This window comes from Osmerus eperlanus, chromosome 18 (assembly GCF_963692335.1).
Source record: "Osmerus eperlanus chromosome 18, fOsmEpe2.1, whole genome shotgun sequence".
NCBI lineage: Eukaryota > Metazoa > Chordata > Actinopteri > Osmeriformes > Osmeridae > Osmerus > Osmerus eperlanus.
In genome coordinates this window covers 5,226,081-5,249,754 of record NC_085035.1, presented here as the reverse complement: position 1 = coordinate 5,249,754, position 23,674 = coordinate 5,226,081, and the positions used below count along the sequence as shown (strand labels likewise).

The following is a 23,674-nucleotide window of genomic DNA, read 5'->3' as shown; positions in this document are numbered from 1 at the left end:
GCAGCAGGATGTAGTAAACAACTTACATGTATGTATAAACATTCCATTACAAAATCTGATATAAAGTGGGAATAGAACATTTACAAATGACAGTATGAAAAAAGCATATCCAAAACATGAGCAGTCAAACGTGACGCTTCTTACTACAACCAGAGAATGTTTACAACCTCGGTTGTTTATGATTGAGTGACGTAATGTGTCTTTCCTGCTGCACTATGGGTAGTAAGTTGTAGACGCTTCGCAGGCAGCCAGCAAAAGCAAGCATCCGCCATTTCAGCCATTGATAGCTAGCTACAATGTAAATGGGTTTCTGCAGTATCTGAACCGTAATTCGTTCAGTTCGGTTGAGGAAAGCCGACCTTCAGAGAAGGCAAAACGAGTCTGCTCAAAATTCACGGCAAAGAGCGAAAGGGGCGAAAGATGGCCGTTGACAGACGAGACGAAAAAGGTAAAATACTTGTTGTTTAGTTCGCTAACTACCGTCAGCTAGCTAGCCACCGTCCAGTGCCAGTGTCAGTGACAAAACGCAGAGGGGCCTATGTAGCATACATGCTAACCACCCATTGTCTCGTGGTTTTGATCCTTTGTTGATTCAGTGGGCTGGCGTGCATAGGGTTAGTTAGCTGGTTTAGTTAGCTCAAACTAGTTAGTACGTATCCTATTCCTAGCTTGTTTAATCAACATGCTGACCATGGATACACTAACAGGCAAATTATCTAACATATATCCTTGAGAGAAATTAGGCTGATGATGAGTGGGGGGGGGGGGGGACCACCACCAATTACAATAATGTTGTCGTCTGGCTACAGCAGTCTAATTGTTCGGATGCTTGCGTCGGTAACGATATTTGATTTGATTTAAAAGATTAACTAGGCAACTGCAATAGAAAATGATCTAGCTAGGTATATCGGTTACTTTTTAGGCGGCTACTGCTAGCTGTTTAATTTGTGATTACTCGCAATGACGCCAGCTGGGTTCATCCTGGCTATTTCTTTGAAGCAATCTCCTATATGCCATTTTATTGATTTGTATTTGCAAATCTTCGACTTGTGTACCTTCTGTCCTACAGAAGGAGAGTTAAATGTCCTTGAGGACATACTCACTGAAGCCCCTGACCAAGACGATGAGCTGTACAACCCAGAAAGCGAACATGACGTTAATGAGAAGAAAGGTAGGTTGAAACACTGGTGGGAAGTAAATACCTAATGACAGCGTCAGCGTTTGGGAATCATTATTGTTTCAATGATTCATTTGAATTCATTGTCAGGGTCGAAAAGGAAGAATGACCGCGTTGATAACCAAGAGTTGAAACGCCTGAGGCCCTCCGGACACACCACTAGGCAGGCCTCGAAAAGACCTCTCCCAGCCGCCGGAGCCAGTGGCAAAAAGTCTCTCAGCACGAGAGGCAGACACCCCAGTGAATACAAAAGCGAGGAGTATTACGAAGACAGGAAAACGCAGCCCATGAGAGCTGGCATGTCCAGAGGTGACCCCGGCAAAGTGCATAACGACAAGCCCATGGCCCGCAGGAGAGAGCCCGACCGGAGGATCAAGCCCCTGATGCCGGATTTGTCAGAGGTAGGACCAGGCGCGCGGCCGATGGAACGGTTCATCTCCCGGTTTCACGTCGGGAAGCGAGCACATCTCTGCAGTTGTACTTCCGATGTCGTACTTCAGATGTTGATGCCGGTCGCCTTTTTCCTCTTCCTCGTCCCCTTTGTAGAAGCGCAGGAGAACCAGCGAGGAGAGCGTCGGCAGGGCGAGCCCCGCTTCCAAGGAGGAGGCCAACTCGGAGGAGTACGTCACCGACCAGGAGACGGGCAGCACGGCCGGCTCCTCTGACGGCAACGAGTCCAACCTGGACGACGAGGACGTGATGGAGGAGGAGGAGGGCGAGAAGGGCCCGGACGACGAGGAGGAGGAGGCGGACGAGGACGAGGAGGAGGAGGGCGAGGAGGACGACGACGAGTACGAGCTGGAGGAAGGCGACCGGCGGGGTGGGAACGAGCCGAACGATTACGACACCCGGAGCGAAGCCAGCGACTCCCGGTCGGAGTCGGTCACCTTCTCCGATGGCGAGTCGGTCCGCTCGGGCTCGGGGTCCGACGCCTCAGGTAAATCCCGGCCCCAAACCGTCGCCTCTGCCGTCACGTCTTCTGTCCATGCTGCCCTTCGCTCTGGTTCGTTGTTAAATATTTGAATGGTCGAGTAGGGCAGCGCAGTGCAGGGTTCTAACGGGATCTTTCGGATTAGTGATCAGCGACACGGAGAGGGTGGGTTAGAATTAAAGACATAAAGATTTGTATTTAATTTTTTTTGAACATAAGGGTGTGTCTTCCGATTTATTGCTCGGATAGGGAAAGCAAAAAAGAAAGCCCACTAGAGGAATATCTCCAGTCGTGTTTGATAGGAGTGCGAGCTCAGCTTCAGAATCATTTGCAGGTATTAAATATCTCTGAGCCGTCGCGACAGTTGCTACTTTGAAGGGGTTAGTTGTTCAGGTTATCATAAAGCGCGATTTAGCCGCGAGCTCTTTTAAAAAATATTTATGTATACTACTGCAGCCATTCCTAACCTTTTCCACTTCGCGGCCCACTTGCATAGCTCAAATGTTCTTGCGTCCCCCTAACGCAGGGGTGGGGAACATACGGCCCGCGAAATCATTTGGTCCGGCCCGCCATGGAACTATTTTAATATGTGGAAGAGGACCGTGGAGGTGCGCAGCGTTGCGTACCAATGTACCAAAAAATACATTAATACATTAAAAAAAAATGCTTAATGCGAGCGCGCTCTGCACGCTCGCATTAAGTGTGGAATTCCTTTTTAGCAAATCAAACCCAGAATACGTTGTTGGTTTGGGCTAAGCCCCGAATGTTTACAACGTATGGCTCCACGCCTGATTAACACTCAGATCGATAAGCAGTCTCAAAAATGGTAGCAATATAAAAAATAATACGATCCCTTTCCGTAATCATGATACCCCCCAAGACATTTTCGATGCACCCCTAGTCAAAGCAGGCTGCATCCGTGCCAGCTAACATCACAAACCTCACCAAAGAGAAGCAGTTCCAGCCATCACATTAGGGGTGAGTTAATTAAATGCTTGACCAAATATAGCAGGCACATTTTTAAGTTGATAATTCTGTACGGCCCCCGAATGATTTTATAAATATCCAAATGGCCCTTGGCAGAAAAAAGGTTCCCCACCCCTGCCCTAACGCATGGTCCATTCACTAAATTCTCACTTAGCACCCGTTTAACAATACCACGGGAGACAAACACTTCACTTTCACGGCATATTTTATTTGAGCGATCAAAGAAGATGGGGTCCATCAGCGCCATCGTCATTTCTCGGGGGTGCTTACAGCTATCCCACAAGCCCCTGCCTGGCTCCGCCCATGTTTTCATTGGGTTGGTGACCCACCTGCATTACCCTCACAGACCACTAGTGGGCAGAGGCCAACAGGTTTGGAATCACTGTACTACTGTAACTAACCTGCTTTTGCTCACTGTTCAATTGTAATATGTTGTCTGTAGCCCTTTTTAAAACAGAGATCCTGCAATATTGCCATAAAGAAGACCCCCTCATTATGCCAAATTTGTTTTTCGTTTTTTATACCCTGAACCAAACAAACCGATAAAAATGTATACGATTTTGAGTTGTTTTTGCGTTCAAAACATATTTTGCTCCTTTATTTGCCAAAAATCCCTTTCGTAATTGTCTTTGCTGGTGATATCGTCTTTCCTAAATACAAAGGCATGTTACTGCTTTTTCTTCCGTTTTTCGACTTGAAGGCACTCAATGTAAATCTTTTATGAGAACATCTTGCTATATTCTATTATTTGTATTTGTCTGTCTGTACAATGGTATAATTCATGTTGTGTTTATCAAGCACATTTAAATCGCTTTTTTCTTTTGTGGTTATTTGACAGGTTCTGAAAAGAAGCACGACAAGCTGTCCTCCTCAGTCCGAGCTGTGCGCAAGGGTAAGGAGAGTAAGTACACGCTCTTAGTGCGTTTACAGGGTACTTCTGTCTTGGAACCACTTAGCAACTTAGCATCATATCTTAAAACTGTTTTTTCTTTCTTCTTTAGATCAGACCAGCAAGCTGAAGTATGTTCTCAGAGATGCAAGATTCTTCCTGATCAAGAGCAACAACCACGAGAATGTCTCCCTGGCAAAAGCTAAGGTTTGTTCACTCAGTCGCCACTCACTCAGTCATTACTATTGAGGTTTATCTTTTGTTTTGACTGGGAAAAGTGTATACAATCCCGAGAAGAAATCGTACCCCAAACTGGCAGATTCCTGTCCTCACGAATCCCAAGGACCTTGTGCCAACCCCCCGTGTTGCTGTCTTTCAGGGTGTTTGGTCTACGCTGCCTGTGAACGAGAAGAAGCTGAACGCTGCTTTCCGCTCAGCCAGAAGTGTCATCCTCGTGTTCTCCGTGAGGGAAAGTGGAAAGTTTCAAGGTGAAAATAAAGCCGCTAGTTCTGTACACTTGTGGGGTGTTTAAAAAAAAAAGGGTATATATATATGCATGCATACATACATACATACATATTCTTTCTCCTCCATTTACACTGTTGTCTTTGTAAGATGTCTTAAGGTTGTCTCCCCTCCCCTTGGGTTCAGGTTTTGCCCGGCTGTCGTCTGAGTCGCACCACGGGGGTTCCCCCATCCACTGGGTCCTGCCGGCAGGAATGAATGCCAAGATGCTCGGCGGCGTCTTCAAAATTGACTGGATTTGCAGGTAAACCTTACTAATGCTTTACTTTATAGGTGTAGTTTTCCATGAAAAAAACTAACAAACAAACATACAAAAAGGTCACCGTTCTAGAACGTGGCATTGACACTTTTGAAACGTCCTGCCTTGCAGACGCGAGTTGCCATTCACAAAAACGGCTCACCTCTCGAACACGTGGAACGAACACAAGCCCGTGAAGATCGGCCGGGACGGACAGGTGAATATCCTCGACGTCCTCCTACTCCCCCAAAAAAGGAGCTCACTGTGTTGTGCTTCCTGTGTTGACCGTGCTCCTGAACTCTGTCCTCTCTCTCTCTCTCTCTCTCTCTCTCTCTCTCTGCCCCCGGGGGGGGGGCGGCGGCGTCGTGTCCCGCAGGAGATCGAGACGGAATGCGGGATGCAGCTCTGCGTGCTTTTCCCTCAGGACGAGAGCATTGACTTGTATCAGGTTATTCATAAAATGCGTCACAAGAGGAGGATGCCGTCCGAGCCGCGCTCTCGAGGACGGCCGCCGCACCGAGAGCCCGCGCGCGACCTGGGAAGGTTAGAAATGCTTCTTTGGACCGCTAATGCCGCGCGCTCACGCCCGGGCGTGACGTGACGATGGAGGGAGCGGTTGGGGGGCCCTTCTCAGATCCCCCCCGCCCCCCACACCCCCACCACTCTCTCTCGAGTCCTGGCGTCACTTCGGAAGAGGGAGACCTCGTTCCTCGTAGCTGCACGGACACAAATGCAGCCTCGTTGAGGATTGTCACGGGGAATCAAAACAAGACAGGGCTAGGCTGATTTATATAAGCGTTTGCCAGTGGTGTGTAATTGTTTGCTTTAGTAGGTATAAGATGGAATGGTAATATCCAGGAGTATTCTGTGAACATCCATTTAAAATGATGCTAAAGCACTCACTATTTCAGGAAGTTACACCTTTTTGTCTCTAGCTGTTTGAATTATTTTCACTAGATGAGCTGTTTTAAAGAAAAATAATTCCCAAAGCCTTTTCTTTCAGGAGTTTCCTGGGGATAAACCTTATCATATGTGGGACTTTTTAAAAGGAGCCATAATTGTTAAGCAGAAGACTGCACATCGCATTGAGGGGGGAGAATGCTTGATAGAAAAACCAAAAATGCTTTCAAGAGGAGCATTTTCTTTTTGACCGGACTTCCCTCCGTGGCCCCACAGCTGGGTGTTCTGTTCCGCACACGTAGCTGTATGCAAGTATATCTAGCCCCACAAAAAGATAAAGAGAGGGGGAGAGAAGGGAGCAAGCATCCGCCTCACCATCCCAGGCTGCTGGAGAGCTGTAGGCCAGTGGGGGAAAAAGATCCGTTGGCCGTTGGGAGACCTGGCAACACGGCACTGGGGGGGGGGGGGGCTGTCACTGTGACTTATCGCAGGGGCTCCCCCCCCCCCGCCTCCTGTTGCAGTGCCTTTTGGACTCTGGTGTTTTCAGGGATCATCTATTATTGGGCCTTGTATGAACTCGTATCTTTTACCACTTGGGTGAGAGGAGGCAGAGTGCGGGTGGGCCTAAGCCCTCCCTCGAGTTTCCGTTAAAGTAGAGTGGCCCACCAAAAGGAGATCTGTTGAACTGTCCTGTATTCCAATTAAACCACCAATTCCCCCCCCCCCCCCCCCCCCTTCCTCAAGAAATCATATGGCGAATATGTTGGTTTACAGTCACCCCCCAACACCAAGGACTGTGGATGTTGTAGAGGGTGAGAGCCATTGTTAAGTTTCCACAACTGGAGTGCCGTCCGGTGGTAGGTAGGGGACCCCCCCCCCCCCCCCCCCCCCCAAGGAATGGTTTGCAAATCCTTACTCTAAAGGACTGAGAAGTGAGATAGCAGGAGACACACCCCTCTCATTTCTTCTTAAGGCCTCAATGGACTGACAAAAACCGAGGGAAAGCTGTAAGCCAAAGAGGGATCCCCTCTTGGTTTATAAGAGAGAGAAAAAAATGGCCGACACGCCTCTGGTCTTTTTGTTTGATTGCAATGGACTGCATCCTCCCTCTCACCCCCGTCTATGCGTTTCCAGGCCTCCCCTTGTAATGTGTTTGTGGCTGTAGACCTAAACCATAAGATGGACTGTATATGAACTTTTGCTATCTTAATATTTGCCAACGGTAACAGTCACAAAACTACAAGAAAGCGGTATGTTACCATTTTCACCGGCTTATTCTCATTTCCTGTAGAAATTGTGTTTCATCTGGGTTGACAGTGTGGTGTATTTAAATACAGAATTGAAGGTTTCCTGTGAGGCCATCTAATTCACACTTAAATTGTTGTATTTAGAAAAATATGGTCCATAAAGGTAAACAGATTTACACCATTATATAATATGGAAATATTCATAACTGTAGGCTATTATTTAAATGTGCCTCACATTTTGATAGTTAAATGTAGGGTAACTAAACTTCAAATGCCCAGCCTCAAGCAGTTTAATAAGGATGCACTTCATTCTAACAGTACTCATCCTCTTGGAGCTGTAGAATTGGCTTTGGTAGCACGAGATCTAAACAGATGCAGGACAACTCATTTATTGAACCTAAATGCCATCAAGTTATACTGTTTGTTGTATGTGTACTGGTTTACCTTTTTGTAGTGAGGTACTCTCATGAAGACGGGCAATGAAATGCATCCAAGAACTTGGGGCATAAATGAAAAGATTTAACCATGATGGACACAGAAATGTAGGCCTGACTATTGCATGATGACCAACTGAATCTGTTTTTATAATGAAGAGATGTTACTATGTCTTATTGGGTAGAATGCCAATCCAGTGTGTCTTGATGTGGCTAGGATTTACTTGCCTTGTCTTTAGCGAGAGGTCTCTTGTCTCAATTTCTACCTTGATCCATGTAGGCGTCGGCCAGAGGAATTTGACATTCACAACAGGAAACGGCCACGGATTGACTATCCACCTGAGTTTCCCCAAAGACCAGGTCACTATCTCTATATATTGGTATATCCCTTTGTAACGGCTGATGGAAACATGCCACGTTCAAATCCTTTTTTTCCATGTTTTGTGTCAGTTATGAGCCCTGTACATATACACCTATACAATGATGTCAAAGCCGTATGATTAATGTCTTGTACATTTGACTGAGCTTCAGCGTGTATTAGTCCTGCTGTTTTTAATGACTCGATGTTCTTATTCTGTTACATTAGTCTTAAAGTGAACACACTTACACTCACTTAAAACGTCATATGAGTAACAAACCATTGAAAGTGGAATAATAAGCATGATTATTATGCAGTTGCACTATGACCCTGGAAAACTTGAGTCCTTTGACATCGCTACTCAGTCTCAGTGCTATTTCTATCAATACAGGTTTTATACAGGACCCACGCAACCCGCCTGTGGACAGGTGAGCAGCATTTGTAAATGAGATGGAGTATGCTGGAGATGCACTCTTGTTTGGCCCCAAATTCCAACTTTCCCCTCGTACCTCTCTCTCTCTCACAGGCGGTTCCCTGGGGTCCGAAGAGATGTCTTTCTCAACGGGGTGAGTTCATAAACGAGCTGTTTTGTCATCCCCCAAACTCTCAAGGAAGCTATAGAGTAGCCTTTGCGTGTTCTCATTCTGTCATATGGCGATCTGCAGCATTAACCCTGGCATCGACTAACAATGTGCACCGTTTTCACTCCAGTCCTACAACGACTACATGAGGGAATTCCATCACAACATCGGACCGCCACCTCCTTGGCAGGGAATGGTAATGTTGAATATGCGTAACGAATTGCAGTCCCATTTGTTTTTCGAATTCATCCAATGTAATGGAATAATCTGGTCTACCGTAGGCCCCATACCCCGGAATGGAGCAGCCCCCCCATCATCCATACTACCAGCACCACCCACCCCCACCCCAGGCCCACCCGCCCTATTCTGGCCATCACCCTGTCCCGCACGACGCCAGGTTCAGAGAAAAGAGAGTCGTTCGCTCCTTTTCATCCAGCCTGGTAAGATCTTCTGACTTACGACAGGCCCATCACTGGTCACGCACGACTACTACCGCTGTAATGAGTTTGTCTGGCCTGTTCCAGAATCTGTCATCTTGAGAATCGTGGATGAGTCGTGCATGTAGAGGTTCTTCTTCTGTGTCGCAGCATGACTACGATATGCGGGTCGATGACTTCCTGCGGCGCACGCAGGCGGTGGTGACTGGCCGCCGCAGCCGTCCTCGCGAGCGGGACCGACAGAGGGAGCGAGACCGGCCCAGGGACGTGCGTCGAGGCGACCGAGACCGTGGACGCGAACGGGACCGGGAGAGAGACCGGGTTAGAGACCGCGAACGAGAGAAGGAGAGGGGCCGCTATAGGAGATAGGCGTACCATCAAAAAGATTCCTGTGAAACTGTTGTTTTGCTTTTATGTCATCTTTTTTTTTTTTTTTTTTTTTTAGAGCTGAACTGTACCTTCTCCGTGAGTAATTGTACTTTTCTACATTATGTTGTCCTAAACTGATGTGTATCATGCATGCTGTGTTACTATACTGGCAGACAACAACCCGAAATGCCTACTTCAGTTTTATTTCATCACACATTTTTGAGAATTGGTTTAATATGGTAAAGTAATTACAAGGGAGGTTTTTTTTTTCTGCACAAGTTTGACAGTTCTGACAGTAAAGTGTTTGCCAATCTTGTATGTTTTGAATCAGAGGTACTGTGTGACTGCACGAGCCACAGTGTGTCTGTATTGTTCCTAATTGTACATGGTTGAAATAGTTGAAATGAAAAGGATTTCGGCAAGTTGGTTGAAGGGGTTTTGAGCTGTTAGAAAATGGCGGTGTTGTAGCAACTTCCCGTCTTGCTGTCCTTTTTGTTTCATGCCATGTCTATTTTTTCTAGTGTTTGAGCAGAAGCTAAAGCAATGTTGTCATGTCTCTGAATCTACTTCAAACCAAGGCTCAAATCAGTGCTATAAAGCTTTGTTTTTTTTGTTAGTTTTTTTGAACCTGCAATGTAGAGATGTGGTCAAAGGGGAGAATGTCTCTTAAGGTCTGTTTTGTACAAAAAAAATAAACATGAAATTGTGTATCCTTGTTTCTTTGGTTTGTCAAGTGTGATTTATATCCCTATATTACGTTTTTACCATTAGTTTATAAAAGATTAATAGTAATTAAGCATGGCACTCATGCATTTGTTTTATGCATTCATACAAGCCAAGAAACTGTCTGGCTGGTCATGGATTTATAGCTCGTCATCATCTCTGTGGTCCGGATATATGTCCGGAAGTACACGTCTCTGATGAGGCAAGTATTGTGCGACTGGAGTACTGACTGAGATGGCTGCGCCCGCGGTGCATGGGCGATATTTTACGCTGTGTATTATTTTGCTTTGTGGGTTTTATATCCCCTGTGTCTCGGCGCTGATAGAGGGACTATATTGTGGCACTGAGATATGCTACGATGTGCTTAGCGTAGGCAGACAATCGACCAAGTCTGAAATAGCTCGTGCTTACAGACAGCTGGCCAGAAAGTATCACCCAGACAGATTCCGAGTTGGAGATCCAAGTCTTGCCGGCGAAACTCGAGAAAGTGCACATCAGAAATTTCTGCTAATTGCGACTGCATACGAGACCCTAAAGGTAAATACTGACTTTGCGGATTAAGATGGAGCTACCGAACGAATGTTACTTGGTTATGTTAGCTAATGCCAGGTAATGCTTGAGCTTCATCCAGCAGAACGTGTCAACTTGCTTTGCCAAAGTGGCACTTCCGACTGAACTGAAGCCCCTATGAGTAGTATGCTTACGTAACTGCACATTGTCTCTTGTCTTGGACTATACCAGCTTGATTAGAACCGAATGATGTCAAGGCACAAACGTTAGCAACATGATTTGTCAAACGGCAGTGCAGATGTTAAATAAATCATTCGAGGTACTTCGCTTCACTATTACAATAGGCAAATGCTCCTTACTGTTTTTTCTCTGTTAGGATGAAGAATCCCGGAAAGACTATGACTACATGCTTGACCACCCAGAGGAATACTATAGTCATTATTATGCATACTACAAGAGAAGGTTGGCACCTAAGGTGGACGTGCGAATTGTAATTCTGGTTACTGTGTGTGCCATCTCAGTGTTTCAGGTAAGATCTTCTTTCCCTGAGGCATAGGAAGATAAACTGTATTGATAGGCCTATTACTGTATGTAACATTCATTCTGTGGTTTTATCGTTCATTGATAAAACCACGTGACAATCTCGATCCCTGCAGTTTTACAGCTGGCATAGCAGCTACAACGAAGCCATCAACTACTTAGCAACAGTGCCCAAGTATCGGATTCAGGCCACAGAGATGGCCAAGCAACAGGGGCTCCTAAACAGGACTAAAGAGAAGGGCAAGAACCGTCGATCCAAGGAAGAGATCCGGGAGCAGGAGGAAGAGATCATCCGAGACATCATCAAGAACAAGATTGACATCAAGGGGGGCTACCAGAAACCCAACATCTCGGATATCCTGCTGTGCAAGATCATCCTGTTTCCCTACCACCTGTGTCTCTACGTGATCTGGTACTGCTCGTGGATATACAAATTCACCATTTGCAGGGAGGAGTATGGCGACGAGGAGAAGCTCTACATCATCCGCAAGTACATGAAGATGCCTCTGTCTCAGTTTGATAGTCTGGACGATGGCCTGAAAAACACCTTCCTAGAGAGGCAGCTCTGGATCAAGGAGAACTATGAGGTAGGGGATGTGAATTGAGACTCGATTCTCCTCACGTTCGTTCAATCGTGTCTCCCTTATGTGAAATAGTACGAATACTGCAGCGCCCTGACCATTGATTATGTGTGTGTTTGATCGACCAATTCTAGGTGTACAAAGAGGAGCAAGAAGAGGAGATGAAGATGAAAATGGCCCTTGATCCCAGGATGAAAAGGTACAGGCGGTGGATGAAGAATGAAGGACCCGGCCGACTAACTTTCATTGATGATTGAATACACATACACATGACACTGTGCACTCATGCCATTATGTACAGGTACTCACACTTTGTGTGTGTGTATATATATATATACAGAGAGACAGACATTTCTCTGCAAATACATGTACAGATGATTGGCGATGCCTGTTTATATCAAGAATTATTTTCATAACGTATTGGACTGTAGTGTTAAGGGTAAAACAACAAAAGAAACAAAGTCTTGTGGCATCTCAGCTATTTACATGTGAGGCCTTTTGAAATGATTATGGGAAGAAACTAGGACACTTTTGAAACCTGGGAGGATGGTGCACCAAAGCCTGCCTGTAGGGACTCTGTGTGTCCCCAAGGGTGTACACAGTGTTGTTTGGTCTGTTGTATCTGCTATCATTAACGGTTACACGTCTTTTTATTCATTTTGCCCATGCCTTTGTTTGAGGTGGGTCACAATGTAAGACATTCTTGTGTTTGCATTATACCTCGACATTGTTGGATTTGATCGCCAGATGTAATCCGTAACACACTTATCTTCCTGTTACATTACTACTACAACTACTTAACAGTAGTCTAGTTAGGAAATCTGTCTTAAAAAAAATTAAGATTTAGCTAGGTAACATTAATCTTAAAACAGTGCAAAAATGGAGGGGCACCATAGCCTGAATGCCTGCCCTGTGGCTGATAGTGGACAAAAGTCCCATAAAACAAAAATGTATAGAAAGGAAGCAGTCACAAGCTTTGTTCGAATCATCATATATGTCCAGTTTACTATTACCAGCTTTAAATCAAATTAGACACAAGGAGTAATAAATCATTTTCTTTTAAGTGTTTAAAATGCCTTTATTTATTTGTTAAATTAGTGTCTATGTATGACATTTGAATTCTGGGTTATGTAGTGGCATGGTTCAATGAAATCTGACCTCCATACACAATGCTGTATGTGTAAGTTATGTATGTATTGCAATAAAATAAAGAGGTTTTGATACAGCAGTTTTAATAGTTTCTGGCACAAAGCCCAGGGGAGCCTATCAACTTGACACAAGGAGGAGCACCTGCATTGAGTGGACAAGGAACGCGAGCCCTCTGCTACATAGCGTCCTTCTGTTTGTAACCCTATGCTTACACACCCTTTCAGAACACGAGGAGTGGACAAGTTAAGTTTACACTTAAGAATACAAAATTGAGTGACAACAAAGGGCGTAAGGACTCCTCGCAGAGCTGTAGAGAATAAAGTCAAGAAGTAAAGTTAGCTCACGGATGGTATGCCATTTTAAGCGAATCACATGCCACAAAACCGCACATTAGGTTTTAATCTGTCATATGTTGGGTACTTACATGAGAAAAATTACCTACAGAATTAAGTAACATTGCAATGTGTATAGGTCAATGCAAATGAAACAGACTGTATTATCCTAAACAATAGATGCAATTAAACAAGCCATTTAAATGCACACCAAACAAAACATTTATGTTACTGCAAACATCAAACAGCACTACAGCTATTTAAAGAAAAAACGCACCTAAAATGAACCTGATACAATCATTTTCTCTGATTAAAGGTAGAATTGACAACCAAATTGTTTCCCTCTTCAATTTTCTGTGTACACCAAATTCTGATGTATGATTTTCTTTGCACACCCTCACATGTACACACACACACACACACACACGTCCTTGTACCCACCCATATGTTAAGGCGGGTTTTCAGCTTCCAATTGTGGTGAGAGAAAATGAGCAACCTCTGACTTGTTAGTGAACAAGATCCCTGAGATCAGTACTGGCCAGAAGTTCCCAGAAGGCATCTGTCAAGTAGGATTTCATTCCAATCCTAATCCAGCACACCTGATTCTAATATTTAGCTGGTTGATAAGATACATAACAGTGGTTGGAGCAGAAACCTACAGGAAGGTTGCTCTCCAAGGTCAGGGTTGGGAAGATGCTGTGCAACAATGGACCCTGCCTTTCTATTGTCAAGAACTGTAGAACAATCTGTTTCCTTAAACAGATACAAATAAAAAATAAATTAAAAGGAAATAATGTCATCTTAATTTTTTTTTATTAAGTATCTTGAAATGCCAAAAAACCCTAAACACACACTTACAGCTCTACCGTAATGTTACTCATGCAAAATGATTTATGCATCAATTTCCTTCACCCAACCTTCCACAATGAGCTGAATACAAACACAGTAGCACAGCACGTAAATATTAAATGCCAATGCCCTTTAAACAGTTATTAAAGGCCACATCTTGCCATTTGCAGAAATAAAGTTTACCGTTTGGAATTTGACACACCTGCAGATTCATGTCACCGTAAATACTCAAAAAAGGTCTCACATGGTGCCTTCGTGGAACTGATATATTGTCATACAGATGTTTCCCTTATGGAGCCACACTGCAGCTGATTTTACACACTACTTAACAATAGGTGCTTCAACAAAGTCCTACTCTTTAACGCTTTTGCTGCTTTCGGGTCACATGACCCAAAGTTTCATAACGAACCATTGTTGTGTTTACCCAATTTTACCCAATACAAAAACAAATAAAAATCATTTTCATTTAACCTTTGCAATGTGGGGGGTTCTGAGACAGCCCAACGGTTAAAAGAAAATGCTTCACTTTGTTTTTGTATGCGGTAAAGTTGTCGTAATACGACGGTGGGTCACAACGACTGATGGGTCAGAATGACCCGAAGATAACACAAGGGTTAAATACTCAAATTCAGGCCAAAGGGGAGAAAGATAAGAAAAACATGAAAACAAAAATACTTGAAAATATATAAGAGGAAGTTACATTTGTGAATGTTTCTTAAATATATATTCTTCCCACAGCTGAAATATCCAGTCTGTTATTCTGCTACAGGAGAGTGTGAAAACTAGCTTCATCTCTCCAGCTTTCTCTGAGCACTTGAACATGTACAAAGTTTGGGAAGTCTACAGAGTGTAAGGAAGACTACCTGGAGTCATTTAAAAATCTAAGCTTGGCAGTATTGAACTTACACATACTCATGAAAGATTGACAAAATATTTACCAGGAGCGATACTAACTTTCCCAAGGGGGTCTCAATAGTTATCTAGGTTTACTAGCTAACTTCCTAAACAGACAAGGCAGCAGTACATTCATGTTTAATTATAACTATGGACCGTGAGGCAGGAGAAAAACTCATTGAGTTCAAGTCAACACATTATTCCATGCACTGAGAAACATGGGTTTGCAATAACTATTTAGAAAGAAAGTAGAAGTTGGAATATGACAAAACTTATTTCCCACAATTGAAATAAAGACAGGACAAAGACATGCAATGCTTTTGGAGCTTAGACACAACATATTCCTGTGGTTTTGGGAGTTCAAACTGACACATTTTTCCACTGTTGATACTTATTTACCACAAGTCAGCACAAGAATTAAGGCTACATCATGTCAGTCACTACTTTAATGTTGTAATCAAAGAGTTTTTAACACTTCTGTAGAATTTAGCACACTAAATACTGCATTTAGTATTTATAAAAGGCGAATAATGGTGAATACAAATATTACATTACCATTTAAAATGGTTATTTCATAAAAGTCCAAACAGATTGTTTTTTTTCTTCTAAATAAGCACAACAAAAGTAAAGAACAAGGTTGTAAACATGGGTACACAATAAATAATAATAAGAGGTCTTAGTACCATCATCAGGCCATCTCTAGTTCGTTTTTTATAGATGGACGAATAAATAGAAGTGAGGGATTTGGCAAGGTACATTGCCCAGACTGTCTTAAGTAACTACTTTAGTTGTATAACTGTCTAAACCATCTTTAAGTGATTGTTGATAAGATGTTATCATTGCTAATCAGAGAGCAAGACAAAACAAGTGCATGAATCCTTTTTTTTTTACCAAATAAGATTCTTCAAAATTAGTGCTTATAATAAAATGTGAATTGTCACTAGGCTTAGTTATATGAATACACTGTACATATATCCAAACAGGTAACTAAATTCTTGAAAATACAATATTTCTATTTAAACAATGCTCATCTACCCCCTCAACAGTTAACACGAGCCAATGTCTTTGCTTACTGCCTATGTTGCCATTTATCATCCACATTCCATACAAATCACAGCCAGTTACAATAGGTGTGAATAATCGGTCGAGGTGGTAGTGATTTTTTTCTTCTTCTGCATGTTAAAGCTCTCAGGATCACATATGTGTCACTATATCTGGTTTGGTCATCAAGTCTCATTTGATGCCAACTTGGGCAAGAATTGCCCAATATGCAGTGTGCAAATACTATGCTTCATTTCTTATACCAATCCCCATACAACGGGATGATATCAGTTTACACCCTTCATAACAGGCACTAGACTGTTATGAACACATTGGCCTGTTGGTCACAAATTCACCTGGCTTTTAGCACGGTGACACAGTGCCCATATACATTAGTAGCAATTCAAAAGGCTTTCGGTGAAATGTATCGCATCTCATCAATTGCATTGAAAAAGAACACGTTGCATTATAAAATTCCACCAGGATTTTGGCAAAAGTTAATTGGACTGGGACAAGGTGCAGAATCGTCTTGATTTGCATGGTGGACAACCACGCATCTACCCCCAAACCCTCTCGCCATTCCCTCCCCATCCTCTCCCAGATCCCCATGTCAACCAGGCCTCAGACCCTAGGAGGTCTTCACCAGGTCATAGACGTAGATGTGGAAGTCATCGTCGAACTTGATGAAGTACACCGAGGGCTTGGCCTCCACCTGGTGGATCACCATACCAGTTCTTTTGGAGCCGTCCTCCTTGGCGTACTCCACCTGCTTCCCCACCAGGCTGTCCACCACCTCCCCTGGCTCACGCTCCGCAGGTGGGGTATCATCTGAGGATAATAATAATAACAAAACAGGCTCACAGATCAATTCTACATTACATTACTACATAGTGCCTAAAGATTATGAGGGACAGTCTTTGTTAACGGCATCAATCTCTACGATATGCCTCGTAACGACACATTTTTACCTACGATAACACTCAACACGCCCTAAAAAAAAAAGTGACATTAATTGTACCAGAGGGGGAAAAAAGGTGGAGATGCCAGCTATGATTTTGGGGGTTGTGAGAGAGGCCTGAGAGGAAACTCACTGGAGTCTGGCATGATCCTCAGGTCTCCTTCTTTGTAGTCATCAAGCAGCTGATACATGTACAACACCGGGTCTTTCTCGTAGGTGATGTAGAACCAGGTGGTCATGATGGGGGCTCGGGCCAGGACCATGCCTCTCCATTCATCTTTGGTCCCGTCCTCTGTCTCAAACATATGCTCCACTGCCTTCCCTATCATGGTGTCGGCCAGGTTGACGTCATTGATGCGCGAATTGGCTAGAAAAATAATAATAAAAAGGACAAACAAAAACTGATCAAGGCCCACGGCAACACCGGACCATTGAGTTTAGCTCAATACGTATTCGTTTTGTTGTTGTTGTTGGGAACAATCCGTTGACGTACTGTAGAGATGTCATGTCCGTTTCTATGATTTAGAGGATTATTTTGTTTGTCACATTTCGGATTGGACCAGAGTTGTAGTTGATGGAAAATGTATTCACAGTTGGCCCATAAGCTCATCTTTATGGGCCCCTTAGAAATGTGGTAGATTGGGACTTTGTGTAAAGACCTCAGGCCTTACCATGGGGGTCGGGTAGGACTTCCAGATTCTGCACGCGCTCATCCTTGTTCAGCTCCAGGCCGTAGATGCAGTCGAAACCGTCGTACTTGATCAGGTAGAGCGAGGGGTTGACAGGGACCTGGTCCAGCACGCTGCCTTTCCACACGGACGGAGACGCACTACTGCCTTCCTTCCAGATGTGCTGGATACGACAGCCCACGATGTTCCTTCGGGGCTGGGATGCCGTCTTGGAGGGAGGGCCCATGCTCTTGTGTTTCCTACAGGGCACATTTGGATACTGTAAAAACGGAATGTGCATTTTTCATTGCGAGGACACTGAAAGGGCAGGTATCCGATATCAGGTTTTCACTGACACACAACTGCACTAAATTATTCACTGATCTTTACCTTACTGAGCTGCTGTTATTTACCCAAGGCAAATACCAACTGGGCAGTAGCTTTCAAAGCTATTTTGATAGTAGCTATCAAAATCTATCCATTGAATATGATATTGCCCAACGGTGCTGCAAAGTCTTTTCACTAGGGCTTACTTGTGGGAGTTCTTTTTCTTCATCATATTTGCAGAAACACCAGCGTGCCCTTGGATCAAATAACAGAAAGTCACAGATCTTTTATGGTACAATACACCTGTGCTAAACACACATATAAGTATTAAGTTTGTCAGGTAAAGTGCATTACAAGATAGCCAAAATACAAACCTGCATCAGCTCTGGGTCTCTGGCCTGGAGTGGTCTTTCCAAATGGAGTCTTCATTCATCTGGGTATAAGGGAGCAGCCTAGCTGCTAGACTAGGGTGAAAATACCTATGGTACCAATTCTGGAGTGCAACTACATGAGTGTAAGGAAGACATTATTACTTAAAATGCTAGAGAGTTGATCAAAGTGAAGGGGGTGATCTATGTCATCCAGGGTTAAGTCAATGGAAATAAAATGTTTAGAAAACGGGCTATTGGAGGGATTCCAAAATCCTGAAAAACAAAAAAGATTGTGATATTAAAAAGGCACATTATCAGGACTGTCCTCTTAACATGAAAACATTAGGCTAGTCATTCCTAAATGTATGCCGCAGATGTCCATCAGAAATTATATCAACATAAACTCAGCCCTACAGAACTACAGACAGTATTTCTGCTACCCAAGTTTCTCCATTAATATACAAATGGTAAATGAATCAGCCGTAGCACCCAAACTAGTGGGACTTTTGATGAAGCCTACCGTCTCAAAATGACAGTTGTAGATCAATTCCTAAATCTAGGCTAATAATAATGATGTCTGGTTGCTCAGAGGTACAGATATATTGCAGCTCTTGAAGTGGTGGTAGTATACTAGAAAAAATCATAATTAAGAAGAAATCAATCCTTGACCCAAAGTGTGAATGACGACATTGCCAATGGCAACACCAATCACAGGTGTTGGTTGCCATAGCAACAGGAAGTAAACTTCTTGACAACACTGACTTTGGGGTTTCACTACAACATCTCGACTGTGATCCAAGATCACAGACAACATAGACTTTATTTAACAAAAAGGAAATAAATGCTTTCAAAACTTGGCATTCTATCTAGTTTTAGTTGCCACAAAAAAAAACAAGACTAGACTAGGCAAATGTCAGACTACACCAATAACAACATTCTACCAACTCTACTGAGTCGAACTAGCTATACAATACTAGCTCTAAGAAGATGCAGCAAAGAAATTCAGTTTCCCTGTCTCAGTTTTCCAATGTCTTGCAAACAAGAGTCTACTTTTGTTAAATCTGTCACACACACACTGCTCTTTTCGTCCTAATGAGACATAACATCATGAGCTTGGTCTGATGTTATGTCTCATCCACATGTACTGTGGCCCCTGACGTAGAGAGCCATTCGATCTTCAGTCGAGTCACATGCAAATGTATTGATAATCATCTTTTGTCACTGCTATACTAAGTTTAGAACAAGTTAGCTAGCTAGCTAGCTAGTTAGTTAAGTTAGTGTGTCAGCGAAACACTGACGTTCACACACTAACTGACCGTTACTGTACAGTAGTCTACAACGTTTTGTCTCACTCCATAGGAAATCGTATCAGTGTCTGACAGCAAAACAAAACGTTCCAGATAAAAAATGAGTACAGTAGATAGCCATTTAGCATAGTCTATCAGTGTTCTAATGCACACTGCAATGTCAGCCATGTTGCTTCAACATTTCTCCATTCTCCGCAGCAGACCAGGAGAGGCAAAGCTGGTCGCAGAACAAAGAACGGTTTGTACTCCGGTGACAAGAAACACATTTCCAAATGAAAACATAAATGTCCCAACTTAGCCTCCTCCTGTTTCCACACTTTGAGCAGCGTCGGCGCGCATAGACGTTAGCTGCTATTGAACGCATTTTTGTAATAATGTAGGCTACAGTACTGTTTACTAACAGTGTGCGTATAACTTCTATTTGTAAATGACTTACCCGTTTCCATGAAACACCATAGAAATGTTTAAAGAATACTTCGCTTCTCCTTTAGATTTCCCGTTACCCTCAGGCAGTCAGCCTCCGTTTCTTTGCTAGCAACACCGTTCAACCCAGACACCTCCCCTTTTTTATTGCCAAATAGTGATAAATACAGGAGAATCAACCAGCACAAGGAATGCAACGATACTACAAAATAGTGAGCAAACTAGAACAGACAAGCTTGCGCTTGCGCATACATCACTGCGACAGAGTAGTGTGAGAACTTCTGTATTTGGAATAAGGCCTTTTGGTTCTGACATTGATTTATTAACTGCTTATGTTGGGGCCATGCGAATCTGCTAGATTGATACTTCCTAAAACACGTAAAACAATGAGCTAGAAATACTGTTTTAATAAGTTACAATGAGGTGTGTGTTCGGAGATTCCAGGCAAATTATATATTTTTTTATTAAATCACCAACTTAATTTCATTGTTCATTAGGCAAGTCGCCCTATAACACCTCAAGAATATTGCTGACATTATTTTATGTCACTTTAGCCTACTATTTTGGTCAATGATGACACACATGTCCCAATATCTGACCCTCTTGCTAAAGACAACCGAATTGCATCTTAGCTTAGTGCAACTATTCAAAGACACAAGTGGACAAACAGATTAATATCACATAAATTGTTCACAACTGAGAGATTTTGTGTTGACCATTCACAGCTACATCCTTTGGTAAGTCACACGCCCAAATCCAGTCCATTTCCTCTCTTGGTTGTCATGGAAACGGTGCTTTACATGCCTTTGAACTGCTGCATGATAGAAAGAAGGTGCTCACTGCGTTTTTGGATGTTACTCTGTTCATCTTTAAGTCGCTCCTGCTCATGGACAACCTCCTCCTTGGAAAAAGACAAATACATGGGGTCATGGCACATGACTGTTGCTGGCTCTACAGGATAAAAGCACTATAGGTATGTGAATAGAGTTGCACATACTGTATGTCACATACTAAATATCCTCAATGTTATCACACATATCACATTTTAGGGAACAGTGATAGGATGACTATATCCTGTTCATCTTTGTTAGTGGTTTCATCTACCAGCAGGGCATCTCTGCAGTAATTGGATAACTCTATGCATGCTTCTTACAATTCTCGGGTATAATAAGAGTCTTCTTTTATGTTTGCGCTTGTTTTGATGTGTGTGTGTGTGTTATTACACACCCTCAGTTTACACAGCTCCTTCCTCTCCTTGTCATTTTCCTCAGCCCGTGCTCGTAACCAAGCTTCGTTCTGGTCTCTGTGCCTCTGAAGCATTTCCTGTAGTTGCTACACAGCGAAACCACAGTCGATAACTGCTTTCTGAGAGTAATGATTTAAAAGAAATGAATCGCCCCCAGAGAGGTACTCTAATAAAAAAAAAAGGAACAGATGGGCAGACAGATTTGATGGAGTGACGTGAGTTCACTTCAGAGTCTGACCACAAGTACCTGCTCCTGTTGTTGTTGGTGAGCTTGCTGTGCCTCTCTCTCCAGCTGAATAGCAGCTACAGCTTCAGCAAGATCAGACTTCTCTCTATGGTTGTGAGTCAGTCAATCGGTTAACCAATGTGGGGATAAGGAAAAGGCTTGACTTCATCATTACTCAAAATGGAGAGGCGTTTGTGAAATAATGATACCTATCAAGTTTTTGGAACTCCTGGTCCAGCATGGAGAAAGCTCTGTGTATCATATTCATAGCCTCGTCGCGAACAGTACTGAGGTCTCTATGGGATGTCACCTGAACATCCAATAATAGTCCAACTAAATGTGTCAATTTGTGAAAACCATTAAAGACCATGAACACATGCTTCCATGGCATAGCTTAGGTACGTAATACTGTTAGTGGCATGGGTCCCAGAACGAAAGTAAGACATCGGTGGAAACTGAAATGCTTAACTGGGAACCCACCTGTGCAGACACAGCTGTGTTCTTTCTCACAGAAAGTGGAGACTCACTCAACTCATACTTTACATTAGGGACTTTCGTAGGTGCAAAGCTGGTGACACATAAAGGAACATCATGTGAAAACTGAAACTTGATTGGAATTGTTTGAATGTACCATGTTTCAGTTGTAACAAGTTGCCTGAGCTGCAAAATGGCAACTATAAAGATACAATTCTTCATCTATTATTATACTATTCGAGATCTATTATTCAGTTTTGACATTGAGACATTAATCATTGAAAATAAAAGCACTTACCCATGGCTGACTCCCTGAAGCCCAAACTCTGATAGAATATCTTTCATGACTAGACAAAGAGGTGGAAAGCCTAAAATAAACTGAAGTCCTGGCAAACTAAATTGCATTTAATTCCCAGAGGAAATAGAACAGGTTGAATAAAATTAATAATGTAAAATAATAAACTAAAACGTGCTGATATAAGCTGTTACCTGGCTGCCTTTCTGATGGATTAATCAGTTTCATCACTTTCAAGTCATTGAATTCCTGTTCTTCATTTTTGCCCCCAAATATATACATCTACGTGAGAACAGAGACACAGAAATGAAAAAGTACTGGGAGATAATGTGAAATTGAAATATTCTATATTAAAAAAAAAATGTAAGTCAATCTATTTGATATATGCCCACATGGTCATTCCCAGACACACACACACCATACACACACACATGGCTGTGGAGGATGAAGGCTGTATGACCATGACGTCTAGCCGGTGGGATCCCCACATAGAGTGGCACCTTCCATTTCATCTTTCCTATAGGAGACAGAGGGATTATTAAGGTGCTTACTGATTAGCATTGTCTAATGTAAACACAAATAAGTCACGAGCGAGAAATCACAAGTAAAGTGGCTTTAAAGGTTTTGCCACCCGAGGTCGCCCATTTGACATATTTTGTTCTCTGCTACAATGAATGGGCTAGGTAGTTATTACATACCAATGCTTAACTTAAGTATCTCGTTTGTCGAGGTGTGTGGTCCATCCTCACTAGGCACTTTTCCACCAAACAAATATATGTCCTGAATTGAGTGAGATTCATGTGAAGGAACGGTGAGGTGGGTATGAAGGGAACAGAAAGAAAATACAACAATTATATTGATGTTTCAATCGTGTTTTTTTCTTTTTAATATTCCACAGCATCTTGCATGTTCTTTGGACTACTTTATAGTAGAATTGTGTGTGTGTTTGGGGGGGGGGGGTGGCAGTGAAGCAGTACATGTAAATATCTTCTACCTTGTCGTGATGTGCTACAAGGGTTTGCCCTCCATAGATCACGGGTGATTCTCCTTTCACATCCCACTTCTGCCACACAAGGCTCTCTGGTTGAAGATAAGTTGAAAGAGTCATTATGACACCATTACTGTGACATCAATAATTCACGAACATGACACACTGTGTTTAGAATTAAACAATGACATCATATTGGCTTCTTAGCGATGACACAAAAGGGGTTGTTACATAACAATGACGTTTGTAGAATTTCAGAGCCTTCTAATCAAACAAAAGTATATCTGCCTTGCATTCAATTATGCCACAATGGTGTTAAGTTTCATTGATAATTCAATAGTTTGTTGAGCCAAATGAAATGTTCCTATCCAATGGAAAAGGAGTACTAAATTAGAAACTTAAGGAACAGAAACGTGTTCATTCTAAATGAATCTGTAGAATTTTACCTGTGTTCAGAACATGGACATCTTTGTAGTAGCAACCGTCCTCAGCGCAGCCACCAAACATAAACACTTGCTCACTGACTACAGCTAATGTGTGATTGTACCTACGTACAAGGAGAAAAAATGAGAACCTTGGGATTTTATGTTTGTAAGGGTTTCTGTGGAAACAAACATCAAACAAGCTGAACTTTAAGGAAAATGCCAGCCGTTATCTGTGGAAACCACTGCAAAAGAACTGTACAAACACCATCAGTGT

At 42.9% G+C, this 23,674-nt stretch overlaps 4 protein-coding genes across 5 annotated transcripts; 2 read left to right on the top strand and 2 right to left on the bottom strand.

The window, feature by feature from the left end:
• Nucleotides 1-218: 218 nt before the first annotated feature.
• Nucleotides 219-9,781, top strand: ythdc1 (YTH N6-methyladenosine RNA binding protein C1). 2 transcript variants are annotated; one of them, XM_062484285.1, is made up of 16 exons: nucleotides 219-448; nucleotides 1,070-1,171; nucleotides 1,268-1,578; nucleotides 1,724-2,114; nucleotides 3,934-3,987; nucleotides 4,097-4,191; nucleotides 4,364-4,472; nucleotides 4,636-4,753; nucleotides 4,880-4,964; nucleotides 5,124-5,290; nucleotides 7,609-7,688; nucleotides 8,078-8,114; nucleotides 8,213-8,252; nucleotides 8,398-8,463; nucleotides 8,549-8,707; nucleotides 8,855-9,781. In XM_062484285.1, exons 1-16 carry the CDS (start codon nucleotides 421-423, stop codon nucleotides 9,071-9,073), a joined length of 2,061 nt encoding a protein of 686 aa, XP_062340269.1. In that variant the 5' UTR covers nucleotides 219-420; the 3' UTR covers nucleotides 9,074-9,781. The 2 variants fall into 2 exon arrangements, with proteins under 2 accessions (XP_062340269.1, XP_062340268.1); XM_062484284.1 differs by having other exon boundaries at nucleotides 3,934-3,996.
• Nucleotides 9,782-9,996: 215 nt separating this feature from the next.
• On the top strand, nucleotides 9,997-12,655 carry dnajc25 (DnaJ (Hsp40) homolog, subfamily C, member 25). The gene is made up of 4 exons (XM_062483932.1): nucleotides 9,997-10,333; nucleotides 10,683-10,835; nucleotides 10,963-11,433; nucleotides 11,562-12,655. Exons 1-4 carry the CDS (start codon nucleotides 10,031-10,033, stop codon nucleotides 11,682-11,684), a joined length of 1,050 nt encoding a protein of 349 aa, XP_062339916.1. The 5' UTR covers nucleotides 9,997-10,030; the 3' UTR covers nucleotides 11,685-12,655.
• Nucleotides 12,656-13,704: 1,049 nt separating this feature from the next.
• Nucleotides 13,705-19,940, bottom strand: LOC134038519 (spindlin-1). Its single transcript, XM_062483933.1, has 6 exons — nucleotides 19,760-19,940; nucleotides 18,020-18,289; nucleotides 17,852-17,900; nucleotides 17,322-17,578; nucleotides 16,784-17,017; nucleotides 13,705-16,520 (listed from the first exon to the last, which is right to left on the bottom strand). The coding sequence occupies exons 2-6, from the start codon at nucleotides 18,072-18,074 to the stop codon at nucleotides 16,321-16,323; spliced, it is 795 nt and encodes a 264-aa protein (XP_062339917.1). The 5' UTR covers nucleotides 18,075-18,289; nucleotides 19,760-19,940; the 3' UTR covers nucleotides 13,705-16,320.
• A 269-nt stretch (nucleotides 19,941-20,209) lies between these two features.
• zmp:0000001301 (uncharacterized) lies at nucleotides 20,210-23,514 on the bottom strand. The gene is made up of 11 exons (XM_062484302.1): nucleotides 23,422-23,514; nucleotides 22,982-23,067; nucleotides 22,686-22,767; nucleotides 22,419-22,504; nucleotides 22,182-22,269; nucleotides 21,991-22,039; nucleotides 21,699-21,786; nucleotides 21,428-21,528; nucleotides 21,240-21,324; nucleotides 20,974-21,078; nucleotides 20,210-20,647 (listed from the first exon to the last, which is right to left on the bottom strand). The coding sequence occupies exons 1-11, from the start codon at nucleotides 23,480-23,482 to the stop codon at nucleotides 20,543-20,545; spliced, it is 936 nt and encodes a 311-aa protein (XP_062340286.1). The 5' UTR covers nucleotides 23,483-23,514; the 3' UTR covers nucleotides 20,210-20,542.
• Between the last annotated feature and the right edge of the window lie 160 nt (nucleotides 23,515-23,674).

Bases quoted from the DNA above. Each gene is read 5' to 3' on its own strand.
- dnajc25 (XM_062483932.1), top strand. From the start codon at position 10,031: ATGGCTGCGCCCGCGGTGCATGGGCGATATTTTACGCTGTGTATTATT. The intron at 10,334-10,682 runs GTAAATACTGAC...TTTCTCTGTTAG, and splicing joins CTGCATACGAGACCCTAAAG to GATGAAGAATCCCGGAAAGA. The intron at 11,434-11,561 runs GTAGGGGATGTG...GACCAATTCTAG, and splicing joins GGATCAAGGAGAACTATGAG to GTGTACAAAGAGGAGCAAGA.
- LOC134038519 (XM_062483933.1), bottom strand. From the start codon at position 18,074: ATGAAGACTCCATTTGGAAAGACCACTCCAGGCCAGAGACCCAGAGCT. The intron at 17,901-18,019 runs GTTTGTATTTTG...ATTTGATCCAAG, and splicing joins GAGACCCAGAGCTGATGCAG to GGCACGCTGGTGTTTCTGCA. The intron at 17,018-17,321 runs GTAAGGCCTGAG...TTATTTTTCTAG, and splicing joins AGTCCTACCCGACCCCCATG to CCAATTCGCGCATCAATGAC.
- ythdc1 (XM_062484284.1), top strand. From the start codon at position 421: ATGGCCGTTGACAGACGAGACGAAAAAG. The intron at 4,754-4,879 runs GTAAACCTTACT...CCTGCCTTGCAG, and splicing joins AAAATTGACTGGATTTGCAG to ACGCGAGTTGCCATTCACAA. The intron at 4,965-5,123 runs GTGAATATCCTC...CGTGTCCCGCAG, and splicing joins AGATCGGCCGGGACGGACAG to GAGATCGAGACGGAATGCGG.
- zmp:0000001301 (XM_062484302.1), bottom strand. From the start codon at position 23,482: ATGTTTGGTGGCTGCGCTGAGGACGGTTGCTACTACAAAGATGTCCAT. The intron at 21,787-21,990 runs GTAAGTGCTTTT...ATGTGTCACCAG, and splicing joins CTTCAGGGAGTCAGCCATGG to CTTTGCACCTACGAAAGTCC. The intron at 21,079-21,239 runs GTACTTGTGGTC...TTCGCTGTGTAG, and splicing joins ACCAACAACAACAGGAGCAG to CAACTACAGGAAATGCTTCA.